At 40.5% G+C, this 25,459-nt stretch overlaps 3 protein-coding genes across 3 annotated transcripts in view; 1 reads left to right on the top strand and 2 right to left on the bottom strand.

The window, feature by feature from the left end:
• kif17 (kinesin family member 17) overlaps positions 1-12,597 on the top strand; it is a 32,905-nt gene extending 20,308 nt beyond the window's left edge. The window contains 1 exon segment of the mRNA XM_032549782.1: positions 11,324-12,597. Within this exon segment, the coding sequence (XP_032405673.1) occupies positions 11,324-11,481 (158 nt within the window). The 3' untranslated portion in view covers positions 11,482-12,597.
• Positions 12,598-12,892: 295 nt separating this feature from the next.
• LOC116710635 (specifically androgen-regulated gene protein) lies at positions 12,893-17,819 on the bottom strand. Its single transcript, XM_032549780.1, has 4 exons — positions 17,703-17,819; positions 15,102-15,237; positions 14,713-14,908; positions 12,893-14,602 (listed from the first exon to the last, which is right to left on the bottom strand). Exons 2-4 carry the CDS (start codon positions 15,204-15,206, stop codon positions 13,515-13,517), a joined length of 1,389 nt encoding a protein of 462 aa, XP_032405671.1. The 5' UTR covers positions 15,207-15,237; positions 17,703-17,819; the 3' UTR covers positions 12,893-13,514.
• Positions 17,820-19,153: 1,334 nt separating this feature from the next.
• On the bottom strand, positions 19,154-24,125 carry yod1 (YOD1 deubiquitinase). The gene is made up of 3 exons (XM_032550218.1): positions 24,041-24,125; positions 22,657-22,869; positions 19,154-21,745 (listed from the first exon to the last, which is right to left on the bottom strand). The coding sequence occupies exons 2-3, from the start codon at positions 22,862-22,864 to the stop codon at positions 21,051-21,053; spliced, it is 903 nt and encodes a 300-aa protein (XP_032406109.1). The 5' UTR covers positions 22,865-22,869; positions 24,041-24,125; the 3' UTR covers positions 19,154-21,050.
• Positions 24,126-25,459: the final 1,334 nt, after the last annotated feature.

Raw genomic sequence — 25,459 nt, 5'->3', positions numbered from 1 at the left:
ATGTTGGTGTGTTGAGCATTCCAACCCCGACCGGCTTTGACATAGCAGGTGGGCGTGGCGGCGTGGCGAAGTGACCTGTAACGCCGTTGCCATACGTTTGGCTCTGAATTCCACAATTTCGGGCCCAGCTGCTCCAAACTCACTAGGATGGATCCTTATCCACCCACCGACAGGAATTCATAACAATATTTGGTGGGCGTGGCCTAATTTATCTATAGCGACCCCTAGAGTATTTTAAATGAACAGCCCCAAGCCATGCTTTAACCTAGAATTACGAAACTTGGTACATATGTGTATCTTGTCAGGACGTACAAAAAAGTCTATTAGAGCTATGGTCGAAACCCAACAGGAAGTCGGCCATTTTGTATTGAACGTCCATTTTGGACCTCGACTTTGACGTTTACAGCCTTTGCATTTGATCGAACTCCTCCTAGGGATTTCGATTGATCGGCTTCAAACTCGGTCAGTCTGATCATAAGGCATGTTTGATTTAAAGTTATCAAATTGGTGACTGCATGAGCTTGTTGAAGGGGGGTTAGCAGGGGTCAAAGTTCACCTACTCGCCATGAAACACGAAACTCTTATATTTCCTATACAAAAACACAGAGAGGGACCAAACTTTCATTGATTGATTGTCATCGGGTGTCCTAAAATACCCTGTGGTGAAATTATTTTTTTAAGTAGGCCACGCCCCCTGAGAACAGGAAGTGTCATGTTTTACTGTGAACGGTCGCTATCTTAGCCCTTTGACCTAATCAACATGAAACTGTGTCCAGAGACAGAAGACATGTTGGTGTGTTGTGGATCCAAGCCCTGACCGGCTGCGATGAAGCAGCCGGGTGTGGCGGCGTGGCGAAGTGAACTGTAACGCCGATGCCATACGTTTGCTTCTAGATTCCACATGTTTCGACCGAGCTGCACCAAACTTGGCCTGACTCATCCTGGTGTGATACCTGACAATGCTATGTCATCATATTATGACGTCATCTAAGCCCCGCCCCCTCAGAATGAATTAGAGAGATCTTCTGTGTAATTACATAATAAACAGTCCATGTTCGTTGTTTGTAGGGCAATGCTGCCCTCTGCTGCCCACTGAAATAGTTTCATTATTTCAGTAATTCGACACCAGAGGGCAGCATTGCCCTACGGAATGAAAGTTCAATGTTGTAATGGAGGAAAAAATTAAATAATTTGTAATTCTAACACAAAAATTCACAGAGACACCAAACGTTCAGTGATTGATCATAATCGAGTGTCCAATAATATCCAATGGTCAAATGATGACATCACTTAGGCCACGCCCCCTGAGAACAGGAAGTGTCATGTTTTACTGTGAACGGTCGCTATCTTAGCCCTTTGACCTAATCAACATGAAACTGTGTCCAGACACAGAAGACATGTTGGTGTGTTGTGGATTCCAACCCCGACCGACTTTGAGATAGCAGCTGGGCGTGGCGGCGTGGCGAAGTGACCTGTAACGCCGATGCCATACGTTTGCTTCTAGATTCCACATGTTTCGACCGAGCTGCACCAAACTTGGCTTGAGTGATCCTGGAGGCTTGTCCGTCAATCCTACGTCATCACATTATGACGTTATCTAAGCCCCGCCCCCTCGGAACCGGAAGTGCCGTTTTTTTCCTTGGATAGCTCTGTTTATGGCTCTCTTGACCTAATCAAGGTGATTCTGTGTTGGATGACAGATAGGAAGTTGGTCTCGCTTGCTTTAAAGCGCCAAGAGTTTTCAATGGCGGCAACGCCGTTCGTATACGTTTGCCTCTACATTCCACATATTTTGACCGAGCTGCACCAAATTTGGCATGAGTGTTCCTGGTGGGATGCCGGACGATCGTACGTCATCATATTATGACGTCATCTAAGCCCCGCCCCCTCAGAACAGGAAGTGCCGTTTTTTTTCCTTTCAAAGCTCTGTTTATGGCTCTCTTGACCTAATCAAGATGATTCGGATGATAAACTCTGTCAATGCTCGCTGCTGGCTGAACCGTGTGGGCGTGGCCAAATGGCGAATATCAGTCCCTCGCCATATGCATACGTTTGGCTCTTATTCACGCATGGATCATCCGATTGGCGCCAAACTGGATATGCATGACCTTTGTTCACCTCTAAAGAGCCCAACTAGGTTGAAATGTAATTTGACTCCACTGCGCCCCCTAAGTTAATACATGGGCCGTATCTCCTCGACGCATCGACCGATCTGCACCAGATTTTTCGACAGTCGTCGGGGAGCGCTGCCGAACGCATTCACGCGTGTCGCCTGGTGGACGGGTGTGGAAAATGCGCGACAGCTTCTGCGGTGGCTAGCGGGCGGCGGTGCTGGAAACTGCGGTGGAGCTTCTGCGGTGGGGAGTTGGCTGCGGCTCTGGAAATCGTGCGAGAGCTTCTGCGGTGGCCGGAACCCCCGCGGTGGCCAATAGGCCGGAGCGGCGCTTGCTGCGAGGGCCGCCCGAGGCTGCTTGCAGCTTTAATTAGGCCCGAGCAGCAAAGCGCTGCGAAGGCCTATTGTATCTGTACTGTTTATTATTATTATTCTTCCCACCTCTTCGTGTGCCTTTTTGGGGGCTTTATCATATTCAAAAACTCACCAAACTTGGCGGAAGCGACTAGGCGGTTTAAAAATTTTGAATTTTAAGGTCGTTGCAAAAATCGCAAAAAAAATTGCTCAACGGCGGCAACTAGCAATTTTCAACAGACCCATTGCTATTCACTTACTTCATCGTAGAGACTTGAAATTCGGTACAGTTGTAGAGCTCACTAAGACGCTCAGAATTTACAAGTAATGTCATAGTGCAAGTATCGCAGGAAGTCGGCCATGTTGGATTGAAGGTCCATTTCGGACCCTGATTTGGCCGTTTACAGCCTTCGTATTTGATCGAACTCCTCCTAGGGATTTCGATTGATCGGCTTCAAACTCGGTCAGTCTGATCATAAGGCATGTCTGATTTAAAGTTATCAAATTGGTGAGTTTTGGAGCATGTTGAAGGGGGGTTAGCAGGGGTCAAAGTTCACCTACACGCCATGAAACAAAAACCTCTTATATTTCCTATACAAAAACACATAGAGGGACCAAACTTTCAGTGATTGATCGACATCAGGTGTCCTAAAATACCCTGCAGTGAAATTTTTTTTTTATGTAGGCCACGCCCCCTGAGAGCAGGAAGTGTAATGTTTTACTGTGAACGGTCGCTATCTTAGCCCTTTGACCTAATCAACATGAAACTGTGTCCAGAGACAGAAGACATGTTGGTGTGTTGTGGATTCCAACCCCGACCGGCTGCGATGAAGCAGGTGGGCGTGGCGGCGTTGCGAACGCCATCGAATTTCGTTTGGCTCTGAATTCCACAGTTTCGGGGTGAGCTGCTCCAAACTCACTAGGATGGATCCTTATCCATCCCCGAACAGGAATCCATAGCGATATTTGGTGGGCGTGGCCTAATTTTTCTATAGCGACCCCTAGAGTATTTTAAATGAACAGCCCCAAGCCATGCTTAAACCTAGAATTACGAAACTTGGTACACATGTGTATCTTGTCAGGACGTACAAAAAAGTCTCTTAGAGCCATGCTCTAAACCCAACAGGAAGTCGGCCATTTTAGATTGAAGTTCATTTGACCTCGATTTTGACGTTTACAGCCTTTGCATTTGATCGAACTCCTCCTAGGGTTTTCGATTGATCGGCTTCAAACTCGGTCAGTCTGATCATAAGGCATGTCTGATTTAAAGTTATCAAATTGGTGACTGTATGAGGTTGCTGAAGGGGGGTTACCAGGGGTCAAAGTTCACCTACTCGCCATGAAACACGAAACTCTTATATTTCCTATATAAAAACACATAGAGGGACCAAACTTTCTGTTATTGATCATCAATAGGTGTCCTAAAATACCCTGTGGTGAAATTATGACATCGCTTAGACCACGCCCCCTGAGAACAGGAAGTGTCATGTTTTACTGTGAACGGTCGCTATCTTAGCCCTTTGACCTAATCAACATGAAACTGTGTCCAGAGACAGAAGACATGTTGGTGTGTTGTGGATGCAAGCCCTGACCGGCTGCGATGAAGCAGCTGGGTGTGGCGGCGTGGCGAAGTGACCTGTAACGCCGATGCCATACGTTTGCTTCTAGATTCCACATGTTTCGACCGAGCTGCACCAAAGTTGGCCTGACTCATCCTGGTCTGATGCCTGACAATGCTATGTCATCATATTATGACGTCATCTAAGCCCCGCCCCCTCAGAATGAATTAGAGAGATCTTCTGTGTAATTACATAATAAACAGTCCATGTTCGTTGTTTGTAGGGCAATGCTGCCCTCTGCTGCCCACTGAAATAGTTTCATTATTTCAGTAATTCGACACCAGAGGGCAGCATTGCCCTACGGAATGAAAGTTCAATGTTGTAATGGAGGAAAAAATTAAATAATTTGTAATTCTAACACAAAAACTCACAGAGACACCAAACGTTCAGTGATTGATCATAATCGAGTGTCCAATAATATCCAATGGTCAAATGATGACATCACTTAGGCCCCGCCCCCTCGGAACAGGAAGTGCTATTTTTTTACTTGGAAAGCTCTGTTTATGGCTCTCTTGACCTAATCAAGATGATTCGGATGATAAACTCTGTCAATGCTCGCTGCTGGCTGAACCGTGTGGGCGTGGCCAAATGGCGAATATCAGTCCCTCGCCATATACATACGTTTGGCTCTAAATCACACATGGATCATCCGATTAACGCCAAACTGGATATGTATGACCTTTGTTCACCTCTAAAGAGCCCAACGGGATTGAAATGTAATTTGACTCCACTGCGCCCCCTAAGTTAATACATGGGCTGTATCTCCTCGATGCATCGACCAATCTGTATCAGATTTTTTGACAGTCGTCGGGGAGCGCCGCCGAACGCATTCACGCGTGTCGCCCAGTGGACGGGCGGCGAAAATGCGCGACAGCTCCTGCGGTGGCTGGCGGGCGGCGGTGCTGGAAACTGCGGCAGAGCTTCTGCGGTGGCGAACGGGCTGCGGCTCTGGAAACTGTGCGAGAGCTTCTGCGGTGGCTGGAACCCTCGCGGTGGCCAATAGGCCGGAGCGGCGCTTGCTGCGAGGGCCGCCCGAGGCTGCTTGCAGCTTTAATTATTCTTATTATTCTTCCACCCAAATGAATTGCCTTTTTGGGGGCTTTATCATATTCAAAAACTCACCAAACTTGGCGGTCGCGACTAGAAAAATTCAAAATTTTGAATTTTAAGGTTGTCACAAAAATCGCAAAAAAAATTGCTCAACGGCAGCAACTAGCAATTTTCTGTTGACACAATGGTATGAACGTACTTCATCGTAGAGACATGAAATTTGGTACACTTGTAGAGCTCACCAAAAGACTCAGAACTTACATTTAATGTTATAAGCCAACTATCACAGGAAGTCGGCCATTTTGTATTGAAAGTCCATTTTTTACCTCGATTTTGACGTTTACAGCCTTCGTATTTGATCGAACTCCTCCTAGGGATTTTGATTGATCGGCTTCAAACTTGGTCAGTCTGATCATAAGGCATGTCTGATTTAAAGTTATCAAATTGGTGAGTTTTGGAGCATGTTGAAGGGGGGTTAGCAGGGGTCAAAGTTCACCTACTCGCCATGAAACACGAAACTCTTATATTTCCTATACAAAAACACAGAGAGGGACCAAACTTTCATTGATTGATTGTCATCGGGTGTCCTAAAATACCCTGTGGTGAAATTATTTTTTTAAGTAGGCCACGCCCCCTGAGAGCAGGAAGTGTAATGTTTTACTGTGAACGGTCGCTATCTTAGCCCTTTGACCTAATCAACATGAAACTGTGTCCAGAGACAGAAGACATGTTGGTGTGTTGTGGATTCCAACCCCGACCGGCTGCGATGAAGCAGGTGGGCGTGGCGGCGTTGCGAACGCCATCGAATTTCGTTTGGCTCTGAATTCCACAGTTTCGGGGTGAGCTGCTCCAAACTCACTAGGATGGATCCTTATCCATCCCCGAACAGGAATCCATAGCGATATTTGGTGGGCGTGGCCTAATTTTTCTATAGCGACCCCTAGAGTATTTTAAATGAACAGCCCCAAGCCATGCTTAAACCTAGAATTACGAAACTTGGTACACATGTGTATCTTGTCGGGACGTACAAAAAAGTCTCTTAGAGCCATGCTCTAAACCCAACAGGAAGTCGGCCATTTTAGATTGAAGTTCATTTGACCTCGATTTTGACGTTTACAGCCTTCGTATTTGATCGAACTCCTCCTAGGGATTTCGATTGATGGACTTCAAACTTGGTCAGTCTGATCATAAGGCATGTCTGATTTAAAGTTATGAAATTGGTGAGTTTTGGAGCATGTTGAAGGGGGGTTAGCAAGGCTCAAAGTTCCCCTGTGATCGACTGTGTAATACAAAGGGCTTTGTCATGTGTAGGGCAATGCTGCCCTCTGGTGTCGAATTACTGAAATAATGAAACTATTTCAGTAATTTCAGTAATTCGACACCAGAGGGCAGCATTGCCCTACGGAATGACAGAGTTCAATTTTGATCGACTGTGTAATACAAAGGGCTTTGTCATGTGTAGGGCAATGCTGCCCTCTGGTGTCGAATTACTGAAATAATGAAACTATTTCAGTAATTTCAGTAATTCGACACCAGAGGGCAGCATTGCCCTACGGAATGACAGTTCAATGTTGAATTATAGAGGAAAAAATTAAATAATTTGTAATTCTAACACAAAAACTGACAGAGACACCAAAGTTTGAGTTATTGATCATCCTCGGGTGTAGAATAATATCCAATGGTCAAATGATGACATCACGTAGGCCACGCCCTCTGACAACAGGAAGTCTTGTATTTTACTGTGAACGGTCGATAGCTTCTGCACCAAACTTTGCACGAGTGACCCTGGTGGGATCCTTGACGACCCTATGTCATCATATTATGACGTCATCTAAGCTCCGCCCCCTCAGAACAGGAAGTGCCTTTTTTTTCCTTGGAAAGCTCCGTTTATGGCTCTCTTGACCTAATCACGATGATTCGGATGATAAACTCTGTCAATGCTCGCTGCTGGCTGAACCGTGTGGGCGTGGCCAAACGGCGAATATCAGTCCCTCGCCATATACATACGTTTGGCTCTAATTCACACATGGATCATCCGATTGGCGCCAAAATGGATATGTATGACCTTTGTTCACCTCTAAAGAGCCCAACGGATTTGAGATGTAATTTGGCTCCACTGCGCCCCCTAAGTTAATTCATCGGCCGTATCTCCTCGACGCATCGACCGATCTGCACCAGATTTTTCGACAGTCGTCGGGGAGCGCCGCCGAACGCATTCACGCCTGTCGCCCGGTGGACGGGCGGGGAAAACGCGCGACAGCTTCTGCGGCGGCTAGCGGGCGGCGATGCTGGAAACTGCGGCAGAGCTTCCGCGGTGGGGAGCAGGCTGCGGCTCTGGAAAACGCGCGAGAGCTTCTGCGGTGGCCGGAACCCCCGCGGTGGCCAATAGGCCGGAGCGGCGCTTGCTGCGAGGGCCGCCCGAGGCTGCTTGCAGCTTTAATTATTATTATTCTTCCCACCTCTTCGTGTGCCTTTTTGGGGGCTTTATCATATTCAAAAACTCACCAAACTTGGCGGAAGCGACTAGGCGGTTTAAAAATTTTGAATTTTAAGGTCGTTGCAAAAATCGCAAAAAAAATTGCTCAACGGCGGCAACTAGCAATTTTCAACAGACCCATTGCTATTCACTTACTTCATCATAGAGACTTGAAATTCGGTACAGTTGTAGAGCTCACTAAGACGCTCAGAATTTACAAGTAATGTCATAGTGCAAGTATCGCAGGAAGTCGGCCATGTTGGATTGAAGGTCCATTTCGGACCCTGATTTGGCCGTTTACAGCCTTCGTATTTGATCGAACTCCTCCTAGGGATTTCGATTGATCGGCTTCAAACTCGGTCAGTCTGATCATAAGGCATGTCTGATTTAAAGTTATCAAATTGGTGAGTTTTGGAGCATGTTGAAGGGGGGTTAGCAGGGGTCAAAGTTCACCTACACGCCATGACACAAAAACCTCTTATATTTCCTATACAAAAACACATAGAGGGACCAAACTTTCAGTGATTGGTTGTCATCGGGTGCCCTAAAATACCCTGCAGTGAAATTTTTTTTTTATGTAGGCCACGCCCCCTGAGAGCAGGAAGTGTAATGTTTTACTGTGAACGGTCGCTATCTTAGCCCTTTGACCTAATCAACATGAAACTGTGTCCAGAGACAGAAGACATGTTGGTGTGTTGTGGATTCCAACCCCGACCGGCTGCGATGAAGCAGGTGGGCGTGGCGGCGTTGCGAACGCCATCGAATTTCGTTTGGCTCTGAATTCCACAGTTTCGGGGTGAGCTGCTCCAAACTCACTAGGATGGATCCTTATCCATCCCCGAACAGGAATCCATAGCGATATTTGGTGGGCGTGGCCTAATTTTTCTATAGCGACCCCTAGAGTATTTTAAATGAACAGCCCCAAGCCATGCTTAAACCTAGAATTACGAAACTTGGTACACATGTGTATCTTGTCGGGACGTACAAAAAAGTCTCTTAGAGCCATGCTCTAAACCCAACAGGAAGTCGGCCATTTTAGATTGAAGTTCATTTGACCTCGATTTTGACGTTTACAGCCTTTGCATTTGATCGAACTCCTCCTAGGGATTTCGATTGATCGGCTTCAAACTCGGTCAGTCTGATCATAAGGCATGTTTGATTTAAAGTTATCAAATTGGTGACTGCATGAGCTTGCTGAAGGGGGCTTACCAGGGGTCAAAGTTCACCTACTCGCCATGAAACACGAAACTCTTATATATCCTGCACAGAAACTCACAGAGATACCAAACTTTAAATTATTGATCATCATTAGGTGTCCAAAAATACCCTGTGGTCAAATGATGACATCAATTAGGCCACGCCCCCTGAGAACAGGAAGTGTCATGTTTTACTGTGAACGGTTGCTATCTTAGCCCTTTGACATAATCAATATTAAACTGTGTCCAGAGACAGAAGACATGTTGGTGTGTTGTGGATTCAAGCCCTGACTGGCTGCGATGAAGCAGCTGGCTGTGGCGGCGTGGCGAAGTGACCTGTAACGCCGATGCCATACGTTTGTTTCTAGATTCCACATATTTCGACCGAGCTGCACCAAACTTGGCCTGACTCATCCTGGTGTGATGCCTGACAATGCTATGTCATCATATTATGACGTCATCTAAGCCCCGCCCCCTCAGAATGAATTAGAGAGATCTTCTGTGTAATTACATAATAAACAGTCCATGTTCGTTGTTTGTAGGGCAATGCTGCCCTCTGCTGCCCACTGAAATAGTTTCATTATTTCAGTAATTCGACACCAGAGGGCAGCATTGCCCTACGGAATGACAGTTCAATGTTGTAATGGAGGAAAAAATTAAATAATTTGTAATTCTAACACAAAAACTCACAGAGACACCAAACGTTCAGTGATTGATCATAATCGAGTGTCCAATAATATCCAATGGTCAAATGATGACATCACTTAGGCCACGCCCCCTGAGAACAGGAAGTGTCATGTTTTACTGTGAACGGTCGCTATCTTAGCCCTTTGACCTAATCAACATGAAACTGTGTCCAGAGACAGAAGACATGTTGGTGTGTTGTGGATCCAAGCCCTGACCGGCTGCGATGAAGCAGCTGGGTGTGGCGGCGTGGCGAAGTGACCTGTAACGCCGAGGCCATACGTTTGCTTCTAGATTCCACATGTTTCGACCGAGCTGCACCAAACTTGGCCTGACTCATCCTGGTCTGATGCCTGACAATGCTATGTCATCATATTATGACGTCATCTAAGCCCCGCCCCCTCAGAATGAATTAGAGAGATCTTCTGTGTAATTACATAATAAACAGTCCATGTTCGTTGTTTGTAGGGCAATGCTGCCCTCTGCTGCCCACTGAAATAGTTTCATTATTTCAGTAATTCGACACCAGAGGGCAGCATTGCCCTACGGAATGAAAGTTCAATGTTGTAATGGAGGAAAAAATTAAATAATTTGTAATTCTAACACAAAAACTCACAGAGACACCAAACGTTCAGTGATTGATCATAATCGAGTGTCCAATAATATCCAATGGTCAAATGATGACATCACTTAGGCCCCGCCCCCTCGGAACAGGAAGTGCTATTTTTTTACTTGGAAAGCTCTGTTTATGGCTCTTTTGACCTAATCAAGATGATTCGGATGATAAACTCTGTCAATGCTCGCTTCTGGCTGAACCGTGTGGGCGTGGCCAAATGGCGAATATCAGTCCCTCGCCATATACATACGTTTGGCTCTAAATCACACATGGATCATCCGATTGACGCCAAACTGGATATGTATGACCTTTGTTCACCTCTAAAGAGCCCAACGAGGTTGAAATGTAATTTGACTCCACTGCGCCCCCTAAGTTAATACCTGGGCTGTATCTCCTCGATGCATCGACCGATCTGCATCAGATTTTTTGACAGTCGTCGGGGAGCGCCGCCGAACGCATTCACGCGTGTCGCCCAGTGGACGGGCGGCGAAAATGCGCGACAGCTCCTGCGGCGGCTGGCGGGCGGCGGTGCTGGAAACTGCGGCAGAGCTTCTGCGGTGGCGAGCGGGCTGCGGCTCTGGAAACTGTGCGAGAGCTTCTGCGGTGGCCGGAACCCCCGCGGTGGCCAATAGGCCGGAGCGGCGCTTGCTGCGAGGGCCGCCCGAGGCTGCTTGCAGCTTTAATTATTATTACAATCGTGCTTCTGTTTGCAGCCATTTTTGTGTGAGTGTAAACTTGAGTTGGGAGGCGTGGCGCTTATTTGAATTTAAAGTGACAAGAGACTGTAAGACCGTCTCTTCCTGAATAGAGCTCCAAATCGGCAGAATGGAGCAGAACAAAATCTCATTATCTAAAAATGATTTTGTGTAAAAAAAACTTTTTTGAACATATTTTGTATTATCCTAACTTGTTCAAGGAAGCATAATAGGTCACTTTTAAGCAGAGTGCTACTTTGTTTTGTTTATCCATGATTTAACAGCTCAGAGTGTTAATTTTTTTTGGAACATTGTAATGAAGCTACAACATTACTTAAACCATGTCAGCTTATTTAGAAAATCAAGTATAAATTACTGTTGAACATTTATTGTTACCTTTACAGTGAACACATACAGTACATCGTAATGTGAAAAAGGGGCAAGAGATAACTATTACCCGTTTTACTTCCTTCCATTTTTCTCCTTTTCTTTCACTTATTCTCTTCCACTGGTGCAGCAGGCTACCATTCTGTGAACGGTTCCAACATGAACCCCTCTCCCAGGTCAGACCCTGTCCTGCCGCGGCCCTTTCGCCTAGAGTCTCTGGAAGTTTCGGTGCCCAACGGGAAGGCGAAGCGCAGAAAAAGCAAGTCTCACGTTCATAGTGAAGAGACATAAAGGGACTTTGGTGTTTCAAACAGGAAGCTGACCTCATAAACATTTGATTTTGACTTGAAAGAGTTTGTATACTGGGATAAAATAAAATATTTATTGCTAGCAACCTACTTTTTTTGCATCTTTTATCTGGAGTTGTAAGACTACAATCCCAGATTTTTTCCCCCCAATTACTTAAAAGTTTGATTTGCTCACTTAAGTTGCTTTAGTATTTAATTGGCTGTATTTTTGTTTAACAGTGCAACTTGTGCCATTTAGTTCAGACAAAAACTATTAAGAAATAGCTTTGAGCTGTAGTATAGATACATTGATATAGATATCTCTCCTTTGCTTTCTCTCAGCAAATGCACACTCAGAATTACTGTGATTAAACTGAATTTATGCTACATAGTGATTTACTGTATTTTTATAGCATGCTTAGTCCATTTTGACACACACCACCAGTGTCTGCTGCTCATCTCCTTCAGGGTTAAATGTTCAGAGATATTATTCAGCATATGTTGATTATAATAATTGTTATATTTGAATTCCTGTTCCTATCAGAGGTCGGAGGAGAAATGGGCAGACTGGTTCGAGCTGATAGGAAGGCTACTAGACATTTTTGTCCACACAACTCTTGGTCACTGTAATCCTCTTCTTTTCTCATTCTGATGCTCTGTTTATCTAAATACATTGAGTTGTCAGTGTGGTATTGATGGATTTCCATATTCATACCTAATAAAGTGGCCAGTCAGGGTATTTTGTTATCACTTGCGTTAACATTGCAGCAGATGCACTTTATTCCCACTTCTTTTTCCATACTGATAAACTTAGTCTTTCCTGAAATGTGTGTTGAGCTCAGATTTGGCTTTTTTTTTAAAAGAAACGTCCTAGTTTTTTTTTTATCTATTGATTCATATCACTAAAGCTGTGTCGGTTTTAAAATTTGATGCCTAACTTTTGTTCAGACATAAAAGACGGAGACACCAAGCCACTATTAAAACTTTATTCAATGCTAATACACAAGCTGTTGAGTCAGAAGAGTTCCATGTGAGGGGTATCAGGAAAACAGAGAAAACAGATTATCTTCAGCAGCACATGGGGGTTGTCCACAAGATAATCGGATAACAGAAGAACAGCTGAGCAGGCTGTGTGAGTGGCTGAGTGGCCCTGTAAGATGAGTAGTTTAGCTGATGTTCTGTAATGAAAGTACAGAACGGAATTCTTCAGTTTCAGAAAAAAAAAGGAAAAATAGGTCAAAAAGCCTGCAGGTTATTGTAAGTTGATCAAATTACAAGGCCAAACAGTCTCCTTGTTAACAGCTCTGCAGCTGCACTGCAAAACTCAAAATGTGCTCTGCTGTTTCTGTGGTCTGGTTGGACGTAACATGTAATTCTGAAATGAGCACAATAAACAAGGCTTTCAAGATGCGGTACATTCTGTGCAAATTTTTATTTTCATAAGCATTTGTGGAAAACACAGAGGATTAAAACATTTACATATATTTATTGGTTTTTAACAGTAATTGGAATGTCCAATTCAAACATGAACAATTCAGCTTTCTCTTAGACGATGTAACTCAAGCATGCGGAAAAACATAGTTTGGTAATCAAGTATTTGGGATTCATTTTGCAGTTAATTAATGAACAACTGCAAAATTATACTTCACAAAATCCCAAAAACAAATAAAAGCTGCAACAACTCTTCTTCAGGCACATCTGTGAAAAGTGAACAATCAACAATTGTCAGTTAGGGCAATGCTCCTTATTCACAATTAGGCTGATTTAGTTTTTGGTTGCCTCATTTTTTGCTGTATCAAGCTGATTACAATACATATTTATTTTTGATTTAGATAACATTATCTTGAGAAAAATATACAGAAAAGAATGGGTTTGAAATGTGCAAGGCATATTTTGAATGATTTTTGGAACTTAAAGAAGTGTTCTCTTTACAAATGAGTCTTACATTGTAAAGAGTTGGAATGCTCAAAGTTCCCATGTAATACTCAAACACTCATAAATCCTTTCAGTTAGACACACTTAAGCTATATGCAAGGTTTAACTCTTTAGCAGACCAAGTTTTCGGAGAGCCTCTTTTCGATCTGATCCCACTCCAGGAACCATCATCGCAGTGTAACCCACTGAGTCTACAGGGGTGTCGGATGAAGACTGAGATGTGGTGGTGGTTTTCATTGACTTGCCATAAAATTTGTGCTGTGGGTGCTTTCCCTTGTTTTTGTAGTTGTCTTGTTTACCGGAGTGCTCCAAACCTTCTGTCTTCAACCCACTGGATTGAGACTGAACATGTAATAATAAAACAGGCTGTTGTTCTTCCTTGGACGGCTGATGGACGCTAGCACTGTTCTTCAGAGGCCTGTTCTTGGGTTCTGTTTTCTCTTGAGAGGAACAGAACGATGGGTTTCTTGTTGGGTCTGATGGATCTCTTGCAGGTTTTTTAGAGAGAGGTTTTGCTCTATCCTCATGCTCATGTCCTTTCAGGAGGCCGAGCTTCTGCAAAGCTTCCAGCCTCACTACCTCAGGATTTGTTGCTTGTTTGACACTTTCTGAAAGGTCTGTTGTCATGGATTCATTTTGAATTTTTGGATATATGTTGGCAGGTATTTTTTTAGGTTTTGGGGGCACAACAGGAGGTAATGCCTTGGGCTTGTTCATGTCTGAGAGGGATTTATCAGGTTTTGTGACATTTCCCAATTTTGAACCTTCCAGTGGTTGTCTGTCCAAGTCTATAGTGTGATCAACTGTTGGACATAAAGGCGTCTTCCTCTGGGAGGCATTTCTCCGCAAATGAACTAGTGCATCATAAGATAGAGGTCCTCTTGTTAAAGGGCCTTCAGTTGGCTTGGCTGAGTTTTCTCTGGGTTTTGTGGAAGACGGTATCACATTAACCTCTGAAGGTACTGGGGGAGCAGTACGTTTCTCGTTGTGACTGGGAGCTGGTTTGTTGTGCTTGGATCTGAACTGAGACTTAGGAGATGCTGTTTTGTCTACAGGAGTGAGTGATTTGGTACTGGGAACAGAACACTGAGAACCACTCGCCACAACAAGAGGTGTTGGAACAAGGTAGCTCTGCATGTGTTTGGTGTCAACATTTTTCTTGATGGGTTGGTTACTTGGTTTATGTGAGCCTGAAACGCAAACAAGTGCAGGTTTTACACCCAAAATACAAGCTTTCCTTTGTTAGAGGACTCAGTCAAAACTGAATCATAATCTGACATGCTCTAAAAAATGAACTCACTGTTGATATTGCTTTTGGTCAGAGAAAGAGACAGGTCAGCCAGTTTGGCTGAAATGTTTCCAGAGGCGGGAAGTTGTTCAGGTTCATCATGAGAGAGTCCACTATCGTCTTCATTATCCAAAGACTCAATAGTCTCCTCCAAAAACATTAAACAGGCCTTCTCTTCTGCAGAAAGATGCTCTAGACTATCTTCACTCTGAAACACAAATGAACTCATGAAGCAAACATAATATAAACATGAATGATGACCTAAAGATAATAAACCTCAAATACAAAACAACAAACACTAAAAAAACCCCAAAGACATTATGTAGCATTATGGTCTTAATATTTCTAGCTGCTTTGAAAAATGAGCACAAAGATTTTTAGGTTTTGGAGGCAAAACGTACAAAGCCAGAGTTTGCGCTGACAACGCTGTCGCAGCTACCAGCACTTTCCATGCCATTCATTGTTGCTGATTCAGTGCCGCCAGGCCAGGTATCGCTTTTGGGCATTTTAGTCAGTCTCACACAATGTTGTTTTCATCTGTAGAAAGAGTTTAAATCAAGAAAATGAACAAGGCAACGACAAAATGTATTCATGCAAATAAGATTTACTATCAGAGAGACAGCTACTTAAAATTGCTTGTAATCTGTCATTGTTTGTTAAAGACATGCAATAACAGTCCAAGTCATATCTAATGTAAATATCTGTGACATAGATTTTTTTTCTTCTGTAATAGTCAACAAATTAAAACTGTACATTAAAACTGCATACTGTTTACAGCTTTCATCCTCATAAGATATAAATGTTGTGTGGAAAATAATTCAAGTTTGCTGCTGTGTGTATCTGAAATTGAACCCTACTGTGTGGTCGACATAAAACCACTGTGGGGCCATTTATAAGATGTTACTCATGTTCATTACTGCAGACTTCTTATTCTTGTCTTCCTCTAAGACTGATCTACCCTTTCTTATCTGCTGACCTGAAAAATTGTGTAAGCATTGTTTGTTGCACAACCGCTGCTATATTAATGATTAATTTAAAAATCTTTTCAAGAAAACAAAGGGAAATATGCACTCATTGTAAATATTGGTTTGCCTTAATTCATCATTGATTCATCATCTGCTTTGCTCTAAAAAAATAATAGCATAAAACAAATCAATATCATATCCTGAAACTGTGAATAATTGACTCATAAACAGAAAGTCTTTATGAGTGACTGAACTAAACCTGGTAGTAAATATGACAATCATGTGAATTATTTTTTAAACAGTACGTGCAGCGCAGCAATCTTGGATCTTAAAATCAGCTTGATTATGCTGGACTGACTTTTAGAGTTGAATAACTCTAAAGGTTAGGCATAGTCTTATTTTTAGATTACATAAAAGTTTTAAAATGTAAAATGAGATCATAAAGTAAAGTGAGGCATGTGACCCATTTTAAATTACTCTTGTAGTTGGTGTTATTTTATTATTGTCTGATAACTTACTTTAACTTGTAAAGGACTCTGACTCTTTATGATAATAACCATTACCAAAATCTTATCTGCAAGATTAACTAAAGTTGTATCCAAAATATAATCTTGGGTTTATGCTTTAACATTACATATTGTCAGTCTGCCCACAACTCGTTTAGTCTTAGACTGTTTAAATGTATTTCCTTTACCAGTTCCACTGAAAGTTGTCTCTATTTCCTCAAGAGGAAATATTTTCTGCAACACTGGAGTGACTCGCATGCACAGAAATTTTCCAGCTATAAAACCCCAATTTCAAAGAATACCAGGCTATCATACCTTAGTGTTTGACAGATAGCTCCTGTCCTGCCCAGCGCATGTGACTTGGATTACAGCACACATGGCACTCCTAATCTTACTTTACTGGATCAGTTTCAGAGGAAGTGGAGGGTGACAGTAATGGACTACAGAGAGCTATTCTATATCCAGTTTACACATGTTATTATCTTAATCCTTTTTAGTGTAAATGGTAGGCATTACTACTGCTAAGATGTGTTACATTTTTACCAGAGCATTGCCATTTTAAGATAAAGATGTGCGTTAATGTTGCTATTTCCCAGATAGTGCTGCAGATTTAGTATAAAAGACCCTTCAGTATGAACCTGGCAACACTCACCAACAAACCTTGGGATGCATTTCAGCACCTGAGGCAAGGGCAGCAGGACAGACCCACAAAAACATCGAAGGCACAAAAGCACTTGTGTTCACTGTGCAAGTTTTGGTATGTCAATCCAAGTCTGTAAAACTTCCGAGGCCCTATTGCCACATAAGTAGGTACTGGGGCTTATCTGTAGTACTGTATATATAGTTCAATGTATAATTCTGAACAATACATAGTTGTTGATATGTTGATAAGGTTTAGTTTGACATAACCTGTGGCAAATACCCCAAAACACCTTACTAAATTTCATTTTTAGCAGTCACATTTATTTCTAAATTATTACCATAGAGTTATGACTTTTCTGTTTGTTTAATTCATCTGCATTGTAAAAATGTAATTCACCAAGCCTTTATCTCAACACAGATATTTTATTACCCACAGAACAAGGATATGGCTACCACCATAATGTTCTATATACAGCAATAAATTTAACTGCCTCAAGGGAGTTATGTAATAAGCAACATCAACCTTTTTTGTTTTCCCAGGACAGCAATAAATCTGCATCTAAGTTTTAATTAGGGCCTAAGTCCATTTTTGCACTCTTTCATAATGTGTGCTACAATATTCATTAGAACATCCACTGATCATTAAGAACCCAAAACTGTAATACATTGATATAGCTAAAACTTAGGTAGTGACCTAATTGTCACTTGAACTGCCAACAGAGTAAAATATTCTAAGTAGAAGTCGTTGAAAGTGGTTTGAAACATGTAGTTTATTTCATGAAGATAATTAAATATATTAATGAACTGAATTCTTTACCTATACACATGGATGTATGACAATAGCCAGCTAATACAGTGATATTTACCATTAAGTGATAATGATGCCTACCTGTCTGAGTCCTCGCGCAGCCCACAAGTAGGACAGTCATCCTCCGGCCCGCATTCAATTGTGCGCGAGGTAAGCGCGAGGATCTGAAAACACCTGCATGGACTTTGAGCTCTAAGCTCTCAGCCAATCAGATGGCAGCACTATCCTCGAGGCACGAAAGGCTGTCGGCGTCATTTTATAAACAATTGTCTGTTTTGTATTGTTTCAGGGTCAGCAGGTTCGAGTCTAGGTTTTTATAGAATTTATTTGACAATAAACTAATTATATTAAAGTGCTTTAAATAGTGTGATTTAATGTCAGACGCTCTTCCCTCCCATGAGTCGATTTTTCCCCTGTCATCGGTTTGTAGAGGTACTAAAATGTAATACGACGTCCTCAAAAAGATATTTGCAAATCAATAATTTGCAAAAATCATTTAGAGTTTAAGAAAAAAAACTATTATTGCTTAATTATATGTGGGACAGAAAACAGATCAATTAGTTTGGGTTGAAAAAGTGATTGCACCTCTTGATCTTAATCTCTAGCAGTGGTAACTGCTGCAGTTGGTCAAACAGTGACTGAATAAAACCTGAATCCTATTAAGTGAGGGTAGCTTAAAATAACGTGGTGTAATCTCACTATGACTTAAAACAGGCAGTGACAAACACCTTCCTTATTGTGAGAAAATATGGGTTATATTTTTAAAAAAATATACAGCTATCAGAGAACACAATATTAAAAGGTTTAAAATTTTTTTTTTCCAAAATAGTTTAATTAAAGCATTAAAACCAAAACAACATATGTGTAGATTCATTATAGTAAGTGAAATATTCCTTATTTTTATTTCTGGTAATATGGGTGACCATGCAGCTAAAGCAATTAATAGCGTTTCTCCTTTTCTGTTGGTCAGAAAAGTTTTGAGCAGCAGAGTCACAGATCTATCTGTGACTCTGCTGAGTCACCCAATATTTCTCCATGAGGATTCACCCAGCCAAATTTTATGGCCAATCAAATACAATGATGCAATGGTTATTATAACAGATACTGGCTGATTGAGGAGTGGCTTGATAAAATAGCTGCAAGTCATGTCCTAGATACATCTGTATTATGGCTCTTAAAGAAATTGACACCAGCTGCAATCTATGCCTTGTAAATCTCACTGAAAATCTTTACTAGGCTTCGCAATCTCTTCTTGACTGAGACACACACTCCTTATGGCAATTTGGAGAATTAACCTAATAGTCATTTTTGTGGGAGGAACCGGCGTACCCAGAGAGAACACACACATGCACAGGAAGTACATGCAGCCTTAATGAAGAAAGGTCCGAGACTGGGAGTTGAATCCTGGACCTTCTTACTGATACAATGATACCAAAGGAATCACTGTGGAGCCCTACTGCAAGACTAATGCATCCTAAACCACAACTGTGACTGTGAATTGTTTGTTTATACAATAAAACTCAAGACAACGCTCTTGGCTATAACTTTTATTTGTGACAACACTGGAAAAAAAAAAAAAAATCAAGTAAACCCAGTTATTCCATAGTGCTTTGTGTGCCACATTCATTGTTGTTGTTAGTCATGAAAACCTGGTAAATACAAATAAGACATTAATGAGCTTGCATAAAGTTAATTACCTTATGCATGCTCATTAACCCAGAATCATTGCTAAACAAACTACAAAATTTAAATGATGCACAACACACATAAAAAATACAACTCTAGTTTGTGTTATATTTCATCATACCCAACTCATCACCACCACACTGATGTTTAAAAAGTTAAATTAAATTAAATCAATCCTTCCACAGTCAAACTTACCATTTTGGCTACAACTCAGTACCAATATCGTCATAACAAAAGTGTAAAAAAGAAATACTGGTTGAATGCAATGTTGGGCAACAAGAGAACTGTCTGAAGAAACAAAAAACTAAATTACCTCCAAATAAACTTTCTCTGACCTGGTTATTAAATTAGTGTAATTTCATGCAAAGCAATGATGCCTGACTTAATCATAAAATGTGAGAACATGCTCCAGTTGTGCAAAATGTACAGTAGAAGAGCGGCAAACGTAAGTCAACATGCACCAAATACTAAGACCTTAAGTGTCTCATCAACACAGAAGCAGGTGCAGTTTTATGTTGCGTTAGAAGTTAAAGGGTTAAACCTAATAGTGAATGAAATCATAATTGGAACAACAAAAATCCCTTAAATATTAGATCAGAAAGTAAACAGTTAAGGTTAATTAGCAAAAAAGAAGAAAAACATTACTGAGTAAAGCTGATCATACACACCTTATAGTTAAGATTTCTAGACCACACCTCTCACACTGTTAAACTACACACTTTTAATACATTTGTTTTTTTTTTCTCTTAAATGTGCAGCAGTTCAAAAATACAAAAAACTTTCACAGCATGATATTTAAGCCAGAATTACAAACTCCTGTGAACCTGTTAAACCAATCAAATAAATCATGAGCTACACATTTTGTAAAATGAGTTTACAGCACCTTTGTTATTTTAAACAAAACAAGATCACTGGTCAATGGCAATCTTCACGCCAATAACAAAAAGGACATACTTGAGCTAATTTGGACACACTTTGCTATATAATATTTTCATTTAAAACGTGTTTATTAAATCTTAATGTCAACTGCTCCATAAATTCAGACAGATGTCATAAACAGCACATTTGCAGATGTATGACTCTATCTTAGCAATAAAACACATTACTTGTGCTCAACATCTAGATATCTGAAGCTAGACAAATAATCTGACCAATTAAATTCTGACATCTGTCTGCAAACAGAAAAACAATACTATAGAACCAACATGGATAACAGTCATACTTGCTGTGCTGTGTTTAAGACAACAGTGAATCAGATCACGTCTCTGTACAAATAATTCTTTGTCGTTGTTCTCAACCCTTTGCAGAGACATGTACAAAGTAAGTTTGGTCAGTTGCGGTTTAAGTAGCGGCAATTTGGTGCATTTTCAACTTGAAGCATAAGCCACATTGGTTCCATCAATGAGATGAGTGATCTCAGCAGACCAAAACAAATCCTAAGAATTGTTTGCATATATAACTTCACTCCACTGAAAATATCTGAAACGACCCATTACCGACCCACAAGATGGATAAGTAACAGAGTACTACAGTAGCATTTTTGACCTTAAGAGCTTTCAGCAGTTAGAAGGTAATACTGAACCAATTAGAGGCTTAACACAGTGTCTGAGGATTCTCCAAATATGTCAAAGGATAATGTGAGGTAGAGGATAACACAAGCAGGCCAACAGACTTTGCCAGACATGAGGGCACAGGAGTTGGAGGTGGTTGTATCTGTGAAAGGAAGAGAAGATAATACAGCTTTCACACTTCACCAAAATTGGTGTGGCCTGTCTCCTTGGCATGCTCACGGGCCTCCTTTTGTCCCACCAGGCCCGTCTGGCACACCATGCAGCGCAATGCAAAGCGGTTAACGTCAGTGAACTGACGCTTGCGGCGGGCCTCGTCCGCCAGTTCAAGGGCTTGGGCCAAGATGATGTCATCAGTGGTAGAGAAGATAGTCTGAGGTGGGGTCTCGGAATGGGGAACCTCTTTTTGCAGAGGGTCATAGTGGATGCCGTCGTAGATAAGCAGCACGCGTTTGTGGTATCCAGCATCCTCTCCGAATCTATCTACCCGAACTGTCTGGGTGTCCACCACGCAGATCTCACACTGGTAAAACTTGGACAGGATGGACACCTCAATGGCTCCCCCCCAGGTGTCGTCACGTTTTATCCATGCGCAGTACTCCTCGTTGGTTTTTCCCAGGACTGCCTCACAGTAAGCTGTAGGGTCACTTGACACTATCTGAGCTATAAGGCTGCGCATTTCGGGGGCACAAGCGGGGTCATACACACCTCCTTCGACTACATAATTCACACTAGTAAAGAGGCAGGAGTTGTCTGCTGGGACGACTCGACGTGCCAGCACAGGAGAGAGTTCCAAGTGGGGCGCTTTCACTATGGGATGATCCTGAGGTTTCAACTTGTTCTTCTCCTCCTCAACAATGAGTGTGTCTCCTGTATAGAATGATACAATAACCCAACACTTGATTTTTTTTTTTTTTTACCAAACTGATTGAAAAGGAACAAAGAAAGATTATATTGAATAAAGGTATCCAACACTAGCTCGTAATAAAATAATATTGCTATTCTATTAGATCTAGTCCTAAAAATTTAAATCTCATATTTTTCATTCAAGATTCTATTTCTGATTTTAACTGATTTTTTTTCTTGCTTTCTTTTCTAAAAAAAATAAATAAAAAATTACAAATCTCAGACAATATTTTCAAAAAGCGGCTTGTATTTCAATTGACCCTTTTCTGAATTGGAAGGATTTTTTAATTACCAAAGCATAGTCATAACATTAGCAGAATAAAGATGCAATTTTACCAGAAAACATCTTTCTTAAAATTACGACAAAAAGTTGTTTTAGTGAGAAAAAACTTCGATAGAGTTATCAGCGTGACCAGCTCGGTTCGTGTAGACCTTTCTTCTATTTCTAGAAGTAGATCTAGAAAGTATTTTTTATAGAAAGTAATTAAGTACTCTTTATTTTAATTTTTTGTTATTTTTCATGTTGGAATTCTCATAAAATTTGTACTTAGTTCCTATATTATTCCTTAATTCTGGTAATATTATGACTTTATTCTCATACTACAACTATCTTTTGGTAGTAGTATTACTTTATTCTCGTAATTAAAAGAAGGAGAAGAAGCTGGAAAACACGCTTGTCAAACTAATTCTATCTAATACGTTTAGAGTATAAAAGACACATATACTGTATATAGATATAGATGTCATTACATTGCTGCATATTCCTGATTCTTAAAAATTACCCTCTTTGAATCAGTGTTAGTATTTTAAAAGCATTAAAATATTTGATTTAATGACAGCATGTCATCCGTATATTTTCCCTGCGTGAAACATACCTGATTTGATGGGATAATCTTTTAAATGGGCATCTAAATTTCGGAGATCAAGGCTGGATGGCGGGTAACCAACCATTATTTTCTGCACATTGCATGGGATCCCTGTTAACTCCTCCACTTTGCTCTTCAGCTCCTGGACGCAGGACTGGTGAGTCAAACCTTGCATTATGTGGCTCCCGTTTTTGGTCTTACAGCGAAGCCGCAACATCTCGCCTGCAAAAAGTATGCAATGTCAAATCTTTGTGTTAAATATCTCTCAAAACCTATGGATATACTCATCCACAGCCACAAATAAGAAGAAAAGCATGAATTTAATTAATTTTACAATTAAACTGAATCTCCACAAGGCTAGTGTGATCAACATGTTGGGCTATTATAGTTGTCTTTGAGAGATTTTTTCTATTTATTCAGGTCCAGCGTCTAATCTGGTGGATTTGTTACAGTTTGTTTAACAAATCCAAGTTTTTTTCCAAGTAAGTTGTTTTTCTACTTCTTCTGTCTTCATTATTGCATAATACTGAAACAGTATGAGGTAGATCATTCATTTTAACCCAAAATAAAAATGCTTGTAAAAAGAAATACAGATGTCTCGACATTTAACACAGTTAACATTTTATTTCTGAGTTTATTACTAACATGTAGAACACTCCGGGCAAAGCTCTGGGAGTCCCTCCCTTCCAGTGAAGTCATGCTGACTGTGTTGAACTAAAGTCCATTTTATAATTATTAACAGGGATTTTTTAGATTTAACTGATAGGAGAAATTCTGAGCCTGTATTCTCTGAATTACCTCCAATGGATCCTGTTATGATTCAGTCATGATATAACGTGTACTCAGCAGGAGGCAGGAAGCTATCATAACCAGGACACGGCTAACCCACTGTAACCCGTGATTTAACTTTTTAAACAAAGCAGCATAGGTCTAGAATGACAACAGAACTGCTGACCAGTAGGAGAGTAAACACGCGACTGCTCCACTGCTTTGTTTTGGCTTCTTTGTTCCAGTTAACGACTTCATTCATTATCACGATCCTAAATACAGCAGGCTAATCTGATAATACAGCACCAAACTGCCAAATTTAGATTTTTATACCATAAACTTATAAAATACAGATTTTAACGACAATGTGTTCAAACAGTTTGAGGAGATAAATGAAAGAAACACCCGTCTGAGAGATGTTTACGCTGGCTAACCATGACGTTAATTGTGTTGCTAACATTAGCAGGCTAAGTTAGCCGTCAACCTATCTACGCTCACAAAACAGTTCGAGTCTAAGCTTTCCATATCGTTTACCTGATTAATACACCAATCATTTGGCAACTCTGAAATGTTACACGATACGTTAAACTTTCAGAAACAGCAAAGTCTGTTGTTGTTTTCTTACCTGACGTTGACTTCTACCCTGCCTGCCTTAGACAAAACACGTAAAGCGAAAGGAAGTGACGTCAGCTGAGCTCTAAGTGAAAACAATTAAACCAGTACTTTCCTTTTTTGTTCACAACTATACAGTTTTTGCTTTTTATTTTTTGGGTGTTATTGCTTTCAAAGTTTGTATTCATGTTTATGTGCTATATTGTTTAAAGATTAGTAGTCTTGTCTACGGGAACCTCAAAATTTGTAGTAAAAGAAAAACAATTCTCAAAATTAAGTAATTTTGACATTATAATTTCTGGTTCTTAAAATAGGACATGTTTAGTCTAACTTCATGTCATACTGTGAGGAAAAAATACAGACTATTTTTTATAGGTTTCTTTCACGCTTTAAGGGTATCCGGAATATATATATTTATTTATTTACATATTTTTGACACTAGATATGCAAAATGTCGTATTTTTTGAGTTTGGGAACTAAATTCAAAATATTTGAAATTGTTTTTATTTAAAAAACAACAATTTATGACTAGTTAAAAAAAGTATGTGCACATATTTAAAAATACACTCCCTGAGTGGGGATTTCATTTCAGAAAACCACTATGTTTATCCCCTATAAAAAGACTTGACTGAGCACAGGGCTCAACATAGAACACATTTCTGGTTATTGCAAATTGGAGGAAAATTTGTTTGAATAATGTTTTGGAAAAATTCTAATTATATTTATAAGGTATCACCAATCTTACTTGAATAAAATTTCTGAATATCCAGTGCAAATAACCTTATGGAATGAAGAATAAAAAAATAAAAAATAAAAAAAAAATATATATATATTTATTTATTTATTTTTACCAAAAATACATGAGACACAGAGATAGACCTGGAGTTTAAAGTGAGACTGCTTGCTTGTACAAAAGCTTTGCTGTTCTAATGTTATTTTCTATCTACAGAGCTTGTTGAGACATCTGTAGGTCAAAAAGATATTCCAAGCACTACATAATGTCTTACATATATATGCATTACCTACTGTAAGAATTGGTCTCTTAACTTTTTTTATTGAAAAATAATAATTTGGAAATGCTTCTTTTGCCTTAATTAATTATTTTGTAATTGTGTTATTTGTATAATTTTATTTTATGGTTTGTTTTTCATTTTAATCTTTACAATGCCATATGTCATCAGACACATTTTACAATGTGTCTGATGACATATTGTAAAATATTAAATCAGATGTCATGAGTTACGCAGTACTTAAGTCAAGTTAAGTTTACTTTTAGTGGTTACTTGCGTACAATTTTTAGGTATTCTACCTTTGATTACAAAGGTAATAATAAAAACAGTCTCTTGTAAAATTTTAAATGTTTTTCTGTTTTTTTAAAATATGAATCAGCAATATATCATGAACACAAATGGCAAACATGTCCATTTTTAGG

Source organism: Xiphophorus hellerii, chromosome 20, assembly GCF_003331165.1.
Source record: "Xiphophorus hellerii strain 12219 chromosome 20, Xiphophorus_hellerii-4.1, whole genome shotgun sequence".
Classification (NCBI taxonomy): Eukaryota; Metazoa; Chordata; class Actinopteri; order Cyprinodontiformes; family Poeciliidae; genus Xiphophorus; species Xiphophorus hellerii.
This window is presented reverse-complemented; position numbering and strand designations above follow the sequence as displayed.